Source organism: Notolepis coatsorum, assembly GCF_963971535.1.
Source record: "Notolepis coatsorum genome assembly, contig: SCAFFOLD_137, whole genome shotgun sequence".
Taxonomy (NCBI): Eukaryota; Metazoa; Chordata; class Actinopteri; order Aulopiformes; family Paralepididae; genus Notolepis; species Notolepis coatsorum.
Window position 1 is genome coordinate 457,061 of NW_028172131.1, and position 10,883 is coordinate 467,943.

At 45.5% G+C, this 10,883-nt stretch overlaps 1 protein-coding gene across 1 annotated transcript; it reads left to right on the plus strand.

Annotated features, from left to right (window-relative positions):
• Positions 1 to 1,128: 1,128 nt before the first annotated feature.
• On the plus strand, positions 1,129 to 9,610 carry LOC311248110 (carbonic anhydrase 12-like; the record flags this gene model as incomplete). The annotated part of the gene is made up of 7 exons (XM_084339059.1): positions 1,129 to 1,146; positions 4,603 to 4,699; positions 6,020 to 6,168; positions 6,570 to 6,665; positions 8,238 to 8,316; positions 8,846 to 9,009; positions 9,518 to 9,610. The coding sequence occupies 7 exons, from the start codon at positions 1,129 to 1,131 to the stop codon at positions 9,545 to 9,547; spliced, it is 633 nt and encodes a 210-aa protein (XP_084195185.1). The 3' UTR covers positions 9,548 to 9,610.
• Between the last annotated feature and the right edge of the window lie 1,273 nt (positions 9,611 to 10,883).

Genomic DNA, 10,883 nt, shown 5'->3' on the forward strand with positions numbered 1-10,883 from the left:
AAAGTCCTGCTCTCCTAACAACCCCACAACTAGGCGAGGGTTCACACATCGTATCCCCAACATATACAGTGAAAAAACACACAGTTTGTAACAAAAAATAGTCCCTCATCAAGAGGAACCCTTTATTTAATTTGCAACAAAATCATATGTTTGGGGCGGGGAAGGGAACAGGGGTAAACAAGGGAAAAGTCACTAGCGGCGCCTGCCGCAAGCAGTTCTGGGGTGCCTGGACACGATGATCCCTACCGTCACCTCCGGGCGTGGGTCGGCTGGCTGCGGCGGACGAGGCACCCTCTCCACTCCTGGCCTTCTTGGGCCTTCTTGGGCGGTGGTGGCGGTGGCAACGGTCGCAGACCTCCGACGACGTGGCCTCCGTCGGACATCACCGGCAGCATCGGGTGGGAGGAAATGGGGCTGAAGCACAGCGCGCTCCTCCTCCATGTCTCTGCATGCAGCCGTCATCTGCTGCATGGCAGACCCGAAAAGCCCAGCCTCGGAAAGGGGGGTCGTGAGCAGGGGAAGCCTCTTCTGCTCCCGCACCCTCGCTTGCTCCAGCCAAAGGTGGCGCTGGGTCAGAGTGCCTTCCCGGCGGCGATTCCCTGCAGCTGTACCAGGTGCAGGATGGCTCCAGCCGCCTGGGCGTGTAGGTACTGATGGTGATCGTCCAACACCGTCCCGCCCGCCATCGTCCCCGACATGAAGCGCGCCAGCTGCGCGATATTGGACGTCACAGCCAGGCTCTGTGTCGCGGCGATGAATGACTGGTTACCCCAGTTGGCCAACTGGCTAGCCGATTTCCCATGGGGAACCGGCTTCCGCAACGGCTCCCACACCACTTCGGGACAAAGGATAGACGCCATCGGGCTATCAAGCCGAGGCACCCCTTCCTTCAGTCCCTGGACCAAACCCACCAACCGCGTGACTGGCACGTAGGCGGGGGTAAGGCCAGTGATGCGGGAGATTACCTGTCCCTGACACACGTAGGCCTCTATTGAGGGGAAGAATGGGCAGACAATGCCCGTCTCCCTCACAGGACGACGTTGCCAGAGATGACCTATCAAGTCATCAGGGACAGGTGCAGGCAGAGGCTGCGGCAATGCCACACCATTAGCGGCTGCGGCGGCCGCCATGAGCTCCGGGAACAAGGCACACAATTCCCCATGCGCACTCTGTGTGGCGCCACCATCCGACGTGGTTGATAGCTGGGCATCCCGTCTCCTATCGGCCGACCGTCCACTGGCGGGGGAACCAGAGCTGGAACTAGGCCATCTCACGGGAGACAGCCTTGGCTCAACAGCCCCCCAGAGAGGCAGACTCCCCACCGGACGCCGCTCGGGTGCGTCTGACTGCCACGACGTGGAATCAGCGCAGCCCCACGACGCACGGCGGAGGCGGCAATGGAAAACCACTGGTGAAGGGTGACGTTGTGAGCGCTCGAACCCTCCGATGAAGACATTATAGCTTAGCCTTTTCTCCTAAACTGTGAGAGAGAGAAAAATAAAGAAATAATGTCTATGCAGCTCCTCTTCAATCACTTTACACTAAACTCAAGTGGTGTATACAGACACTCGCCGTGGTGAAAGTAAGGAAGGGGCTGTTAGTATGGCCACACCCCTGCTTATGTAGAGGAGCGGATGGGGGTGTGGCCAGGCGAATAGGTGTGTAAAGGTGCATGTGGAGATTTATTCAGTGCTTATACTGATATAGGGATATATTCCAGTAGGACGCAGAGCGGTAGCTATATGAATTATAACAGGGAGATGCCATCGTATGTCAGCTTCTTTTCAAATAGATTGTCTGTTGCCTCTCAGGAGCAGGACGGTGCAGCAAGACAAGGAGAGGATCACTGAAGTTTGTTACATATGTGAGACTAATGAACTGGTTAGAGTTACATAGATGAGAGATTAATGAACTGGTTAGAGTTACATAGATGAGAGATTAATTAACTGGTTAGAGTTACATAGATGAGAGCCCAGATAGCAAAAGGTGTTAATTCAATGTTGATTTATGGTCACAATGCTTGATTTTTGGTTAAGGTCGATGATTGATGTTGAATCACCCATTAACCGCTAAAGCAATTGACTAATGTTGAAAACATATCATTGAATCAATATTGTTTTGTGGTTGCATTTTAATGATTGAAATGCCAATATCTAATAAATGTTGAATCAACGGATGCTGCTCAACATGCTGTCGTCATTGTCTCATCACCCAGACTGCACTGCACTTGTGCTGCCCCGCCTCCCAGAATGCACCTGTGCGGCAGCTTCCTGGCTGCTACCTCATGTCTCTCTGCATCGGTGAGTACTGCATGGCAATAATGTCGATTATGTTGTATGTTGTATGTTGTATGTATGCTTTCGATTGCAAACGCCAGCGGAGTAGTGCCGTGTTCGTTTTTACATGGTAGAGAATATTATATTAACCGTTATTCATGCCTGCTAGCTGAAGCTAATTTAGCTAGTAGCGTTAGCAGTTAGCTATGATGAATGTTTCTTGATTTTGGTGTTTAGTGATATCCACCTGTTGTATATACTGTTATACATTTTATGTAGGCTAACGCTCTTAAGCGCAGTGAAAATGAGTGCGGCGAAACTATTGAAAGAAGTAATGTAACAAGCGGTAGATACAATGTGCAAGCACTGGAGTCATATTGGGAGTTGGGGCTAACTAGCTTAGCTCTGTGGAAGAGCCGCGGTAAATCTAGGGACGTTAAGGCGGCGAGGTGAGAGATTTGACGAAACACTGTGGAAGATATTGTTGTTAAGAAGCGAGTCGAGTGGTTCGATGGTGTGATTGTGGCCGTATTAATGGTTATATTTAATGCGGTAATAAGTGTAAGACGATGTTGTTATGGAGAAGCAGTCGCGGGTTGATGACGTCATATTGTGGGACGTAGGAAGGGGAGCATGAGGCTGGCTAGGCTGTTAGCTTGCGTGCGACTGTTTTGTGAGTTTGCGGGCGACATGTGTTATGATTATAGTTTTGAAAATGATGGTTAGGAAGTATTAGAGGACGCAGTGGATGTCGTGGCATTGTATTAGGACGAAACTGAGTGTTTTGTGATAATAGTTGTACGTTGTCGCGGTGTACATCGGTTGCTGTGCGTTTGCGCTTCTGCGCATGCGCGTTACAACGCGGATCGCTGTTTTTTCTTTTCATTCGCTCTGGGGATGGATAACTGGTGAGGAAATATTTGGCATTGTGTTCAAATGTTTGTATTTGTATATTGATATTGTATGTTTGTGTAACAAGGGGAAGAGATGTGAAATGTATGATGATTAGATTATGGGAGTATGTTGTATGTATGCTTTCGATTGCAAACGCCAGCGGAGTAGTGCCGTGTTCGTTTTTACATGGTAGAGAATATTATATTAACCGTTATTCATGCCTGCTAGCTGAAGCTAATTTAGCTAGTAGCGTTAGCAGTTAGCTATGATGAATGTTTCTTGATTTTGGTATAGTGATCCACCTGTTGCATATACTGTTATACATTTTATGTAGGCTAACGTCAGTAACGTTTCAAAATGTGCCTTATGATGTATTCTTTAACAGGATACACTGGCACAATCAGTTAGCTTAGCATTGCTGCTACCTTGCTTGCTAAAAAGTCATGGTAAACCAACATGGCAGGGTGCAGGCATACAGGCCGGGCCTGTCTCTCTCCCTCCCTCCCTAATGTGTTTGTGCTTAAAACAGTGAATGATGACCGCATGTTCTCAGAGCATTTTCAGAGCACTGTTAAACTGTTAAATGGTCATTTTAAAACTAATATAAGAAATTAATGTATATAGTGGTATATTTATGAGGGAAAACAAATATTTGCAACAACTTTTAACATTTATACAGGTAGGTTATTGATAACTAATTCTGCTATGAGTGTCATATTATAATCAATCAAAGCGAGGAACATAGAACCCGGGGAACATAGGACCGGCGGAACATAGGGATGATCCCCTGGTGGGTATCCACTTGCATTCATTGTGCTACAGTAAGCTAGGCTAGCTGGTTTGTATCCACTTGCATTCATTGTGCTACAGTAAGCTAGGCTAGCTGGCCTGTTCTGTTTCCATTCATTGTGCTAGGCTAGCTGGTTTGTATCCACTTGCATTCATTGTGCTACAGTAAGCTAGGCTAGCTGGTCTGTATCTGCTTCCATTCATTGTGCTAAGCTAGGCTAGCTGGCCTGTTCTGTTTCCATTCATTGTGCTAAGCTAGGCTAGCTGGTCTGTACCTGCTTCCATTCATTGTGCTAAGCTAGGCTAGCTTGCCTGTTCTGTTTCCATTCATTGCGCTAAGCTAGGCTAGCTTTCAGCAGGATATCTTTCTACTGAATGCACAGAGAGGAAACTGGTATCTATCTTCTTGTCTGACTCTGGAGAAGACGATAAGATAATTTCCCATAATGTTGGCGCATTCTACTTTAAACACTCACTTTTAACATTCACTTTAGACACTTTAAAAAATGTTTAACAGTCCATCATATAATATCTATGTATTACTAAACTATACTATATTTTGTATCCAGGTGACAGCCACTGGCCCACTATCGCCCCAGACCATTGCAATGGTTCCAGACAGTCTCCCATCGACATCGTGTAGGCTAATGCCACCGAGGACTCTGCCCTCACTGCCTTCTCCTTCGTCAACTACGGCAACACCTCTGCCCTGTACGAGAGCGAGAACACCGGCAAGACAGGTGAGCAATGATAGGGACCCTGTATTGAGAAAGGATAGGGACCCTGTATTGGGAAAGGATAGGGACCCTGTATTGAGAAAGGATAGGGACCCTGTATTGAGAAAGGATAGGGACCTGTATTGATAAACTATAGGGAACATGTATTGATAAACGATAGTATTCAGTCACATAAAGAGCAACAAAAATAAACAGGATGATTAGTAGTCATTTAGAACAACGCCACCAGACTGTTTGTAAAGAGTTTCTAGTTTGAGGAGAAACAGGATTCCTTTCACTCGAGTCTCCAGTCAGTCTGGGTGTAGTTTGTGTTCAGTGCATCACCTCCATCCCAACAAGAAGACCCCCTGGAGACCCCTGTCCTAGAGGACCTCTCTCCCAGTCCAGACCCCTGTCCAGGACCTCTCTCCCAGTCCAGACCCCTGTCCTAGAGGACCTCTCTCCCAGTCCAGACCCCTGACCTAGAGGACCTCTCTCCCAGTCCAGACCCCTGACCTAGACTAGAGGACCTCTCTCCCAGTCCAGACCCCTGACCTAGAGGACCTCTCTCCCAGTCCAGACCCCTGACCTAGAGGACCTCTCTCCCAGTCCAGACCCCTGACCTAGAGGACCTCTCTCCCAGTCCAGACCCCTGACCTAGAGGCCCTCTCTCCCAGTCCAGACCCCTGACCTAGACTAGAGGACCTCTCTCCCAGTCCAGACCCCTGACCTAGAGGACCTCTCTCCCAGTCCAGAACCCTGACCTAGAGGACCTCTCTCCCAGTCCAGACCCCTGACCTAGAGGCCCTCTCTCCCAGTCCAGACCCCTGACCTAGAGGCCCTCTCTCCCAGTCCAGACCCCTGACCTAGACTAGAGGACCTCTCTCCCAGTCCAGACCCCTGACCTAGGGGTGGTTAAGGACGGGGACATGTAGGCCTAATGTATGGAGATGTTTTTCATCCACATGCTCTTGTACAACCCCATCATGTCTGACTCTGTGTGCATGTTATGCTTGTTCAGTTTATTATTCAACGTTTTGTGCCCTGGCTTTCTGGAATAACTTCTTTTTTTGTATGCAAGAATGTGCTTTAAAACTCAATGCATTATTCTGTGTTTTGGATTATTAAAGCTGCAGTAGGCAACTTCGGAGAAGTTTAGCAAATAGCAGTTATAAATAGAGGACAGTTTAGCAGTTATGAATAGAGGGCAGTTATGAATAGAGGGACAGTTTAGTTAGACGAATTGTGCACCATGACAATTCGACGAAAGGTCATAAGCCAGGATTTGAACCCGTAGCGTCGCGGTACGTAGCTGAACCCACCCTCTGTTTGTTTGTCTTCCAGTCAAAGTGACTCTGAGGAGTGGCGTGCAGGTGTCCGGGGGGGGTCTGTCCGAGGCCTACGACAGCCTACAGTTCCACCTGCACTGGGGCAACGGCTCTGAGGTGAAGGGGTCCGAGCACACGGTGAATGGCAAGCGCTACGCCATGGAGGTACGGGTTCGACTAGGGATCAGACTGGGGGCTAGATCCACAAAGAATGTATTGCACGGTGCTAATTGCACCCTTACTTACAATTCATTATGAATTCAAAATGGGGGACCCTGATGTAAACAAGACGAAAGTCTTTCTCTGGTCTGCATCCCCTTAACAATTGTGTGTATTGAGCCGTACTGTATTGTACCCATTCTGCAATCTGTTAATAAAATGTTCAATCAATCACCTGCACTGTGATTGATTGAATGACATTTGTACTGTACTTTACTGTACATATAAAACCATTGAAACAATAGAAAAAAGATGCAGGTGCGTTGAAAAAGGAGTCCAAAGAAGTGGGCGCAGGCGAGCGTTTTGAGCCCCAGATGTTCATTAACCCCCGCATGGCTTCCCCTCAGATGCACATTGTGAACCTCAAGTCGTCCTACGGCGGGAACACGTCGCTGGGCGTCGCCGACCCCGCCGGGCTGGCTGCCTTCGGCTTCTTCAACGAGGTGAGGATGTGTGTGTGTGTGTGTGTGTGTGTTTGGGTGTTCGAACGTTCGGACCTTCGTTCATTACGTTGGCATTCAAATTCTAAATCAACATTAGAAAATTTTCATTTTTAATTAAAAAAATAAATCTATTATTTTTAATTGTTTATGTCTATTCATTCTGTTTAAACCAATGGGGTTTTTCTTCACAGTTGCAGATAGAGATTAGGCTACACTAATATTATAGTATTAAAAACTGATGAATTATATTCATTAAAGAAAGTTGATTTAATAAAAGAAAAAGACTCACTTTATTCAAATTGAGGATTTAGTTTGAGGATATTTATATATATAAAAAAAGAAATACATTTTTTTTTTAAAGATTTTTTTTTTATTAAAAACATAGGATCAAATGTCCGTTTGAAAAACCCTGACGAAGTTCGAATCCCAAAAACAGGCTTCGGGGACAGCTTTAGTGTGTGTGTGTGTGTGTGTGTGTGTGTGTGTGTGTGTGTGTGTGTGTGTGAGAGAGAACAGGGTACAATAGACTCGAGCGCTAAACCATGACTGCGTTTTGACAGGAAATGTCTGGAAATGCGACTAACTCACCTGCCAGTTGGAACGCCTTGACCTCCCACCTGAGCAACGTCATGCTGAAAGGTAAGAGGATGTTTCGATATGTGTTGCCTTGTCCAACGAGAGTTAAATCATCTCCTATCAGGTAAATCATCTCCTATCAGGCTGTCTGGCTGCAGGTTCAACAAGTTAAATCATCTCCTATCAGTCTGGCTGCAGGTTCAACAAGTTAAATCATCTCCTATCAGTCTGCCTGTAGGTTCATATAAAACCATTGAAACAATAGAAAAAAGATGCAGGTGCGTTGAAAAAGGAGTCCAAAGAAGTGGGCGCAGGCGAGCGTTTTGAGCCCCAGATGTTCATTAACCCCCGCATGGCTTCCCCTCAGATGCACATCGTGAACCTCAAGTCGTCCTACGGCGGGAACACGTCGCTGGGCGTCGCCGACCCCGCCGGGCTGGCTGCCTTCGGCTTCTTCAACGAGGTGAGGATGTGTGTGTGTGTGTGTGTGTGTGTGTTTGGGTGTTCGAACGTTCGGACCTTCGTTCATTACGTTGGCATTCAAATTCTAAATCAACATTAGAAAATTTTCATTTTTAATTAAAAAAATAAATCTATTTTTAATTGTTTATGTCTATTCATTCTGTTTAAACCAATGGGGTTTTTCTTCACAGTTGCAGATAGAGATTAGGCTACACTAATATTATAGTATTAAAAACTGATGAATTATATTCATTAAAGAAAGTTGATTTAATAAAAGAAAAAGACTCACTTTATTCAAATTGAGGATTTAGTTTGAGGATATTTATATATATAAAAAAATAAATCATTTTCTTTTTTTTTTAAAGATTTTTTTTTAATTAAAAACGTAGGATCAAATGTCCGTTTGAAAAACCCTGACAAAGTTCGAATCCCAAAAACAGGCTTCGGGGACAGCTTTAGTGTGTGTGTGTGTGTGTGTGTGAGAGAACAGGGTACAATAGACTCGAGCGCTAAACCATGACTGCGTTTTGACAGGAAATGTCTGGAAATGCGACTAACTCACCTGCCAGTTGGAACGCCTTGACCTCCCACCTGAGCAACGTCATGCTGAAAGGTAAGAGGATGTTTCAATATGTGTTGCCTTGTCCAACGAGAGTTAAATCATCTCCTATCAGGCTGTCTGGCTGCAGGTTCAACAAGTTAAATCATCTCCTATCAGTCTGGCTGCAGGTTCAACAAGTTAAATCATCTCCTATCAGTCTGCCTGTAGGTTCAACAAGTTAAATCATCTCCTGTCTGGCTGCAGGTTCAACAAGTTAAATCATCTCCTATCAGGCTGACTGTCTGCAGGGTTCAACAAGTTAAACCAAGACCTTTTAAGGCTTTAAATGGAGAATTATGAACGTAATACTTTTTAAGACTTGTTAACCCTTTCACTATCACACTACAGACGGTTAACCCTTTCACTATCACACGACAGACAGTTAACCGGTCTGTGTCTGTGTCTCTGAGGATGTGTGTCTGCGTCTCTTTTCTGAGGATGTGTGTCTCTTCTTTGAGGATGTGTGTCTGTGTCTCTTCTTCTTTGAGGACGTGTGTCTCTTCGTCTCTGAGAAAGTGTGTCTGTGTCTCTTCGTCTTCAGGTCAGCACGCGTCCCTGCCAGCAGGCCTTTCGCTGGACGATCTGCTAGAAGGAGTGGATCGTACCAAGTACTACCGCTACCTGGGCTCCTTGACCACCCCCGCCTGCAACGAGGCTGTGGTTTGGACCGTGTTCAAGGACTCGATCAAAATCAGCAAAGATTTGGTGAGGTTTCATTTCATCATAGATGTTAGCTAGCTGGCACCACAAGTCTCAAGAGAGATGTAAATGATCGACCACAGGAAAAAAGGTACATAATGTACATTATGTTATATCCTCATACGTCTTGTATAAGTCAGCAAAAGTCAAAAAGTGACCGGTAGTCGAACCAACAATGATTGTAGTTGTGGTTTGAGTGCTCTCACCACTTGACTAAGCATCCCACCCTGAAACAAACACAGCTCTCACCACTAGACTAAGACGACACCCACCCTGATACAAACACTGTGACAGACCCTCTAAACACTGATAGACCCTCTAAACACTGTGATAGATCATCTAAACACTGATAGATCTATCAGTGTTTAGAGGTGTCACAGTGTTTGTCGCAATTGAGTGATTAATCACAATTGAGTGATTAAAAAAAATCGCACTCGTGTGAAGTGAGGGGTGCTCTTATCATCGTACATCATCTCACCTCTCTTCCTCACTTTTTTATTTTTGTGTCTATCAGCTGCTGCTCGACAGTTTGACCCCAAGCTGACCGACCAGGACTACAGCGAAACTGTCAAGAAGTGGCTTCGTTATGCGCCAGACCGGGAGGGAGGCATCTCAAGGAACCGAAGTGACCCAAACTTAAGTCAAGCGAACCAGAGGCAAACTTAGGGTACCCCAGCACAGCACAGCACACCACACACTGTTTCCCTGGTTCATACAGTACAAGGAATTACCCTGGCATCTACTTGAATGACTTATGCTGCTTCAGCCTGTTCTTGGAACCGAAGTGACCCAAACTTAATTGTCAAGCGAACCAGAGTCAAACTTGGGGTACCCCAGCACACTGTTTCCTTGGTTCATACAGTACAAGGAATTACCCTGGACACTGTTCTTCCATGGACGGCATCTACTTGAATGACTTATGCTTCAGCCTGTTCTTGCAGTGTTTATTTTTTTAATTTTTAATTTTAACCTTTATTTACCCAGGGTAGGTTCGCTGAGCACGGATGCTCTTTTTCAGCTACGCCCTGCTTCACATTCACAGAGTTCCATTCACACCTGGGAGCTGCCCAGGCCTAACAAAATTAATAGTTGGTTTCAGGTTGCCGACCGACCCTCCCGATTTAGGTGCGACCCAATATATTTTATGAGTTTTTAGAAAAAATTATATATATTTTTTTTTTATAAAGTTTCATAGAAATCTTAGTCAAACATTTAGTATTATGGATATTAAACATGCTGGCAGAGTACATGCATCCATGTTGTTGTGAACATTTTAATTAAATAAAGAAATTCCCTATCCATAGTCGCCGTGGGAAAGAATAAAATAAAAAAATAAAATAAAATAAATTCCCTACCTACCCATGGCCAAACTGACAACCAACCTGAAACCAACTATTAATTTTGTTAGGCCCCAGTACAACCACAGTCTGACACTGTTGGCCACTGAGCAACTCCACTGGAGCAGTTGGGGGTTTAGTGCCTTGCTCAAGGGCACTTCAGCGGTTGGTGTTATGGGTATGGGAGAGAGTTATATGGGAGAGAGTTATAGAAACATTATGGGTGTAACGGTACACAAAATCCACGGTTCGGTACGTACCTCGGTTTTGAAGACACGGTTCGGTATTATTTTCGGTACAGTGGGGGGGGGGGGGGGGGGGGGGGGTAATCCAAAAAAAATTGCTTTTCATTTATCTATTTATTTAACTGTATTAAACAATATAAAACGAATTGGCCATAATTGACTGAGCAAACTAATGCTTACTGCTGTAACCTACTAATAACACTTAAGTAAATCTGAAGATTATTATATAGCAGATGCCTTGGAGGATAAGTCGTGGACAACTGTAGATCATCTAAGCTCCACTGTGTTTAAATTCAAA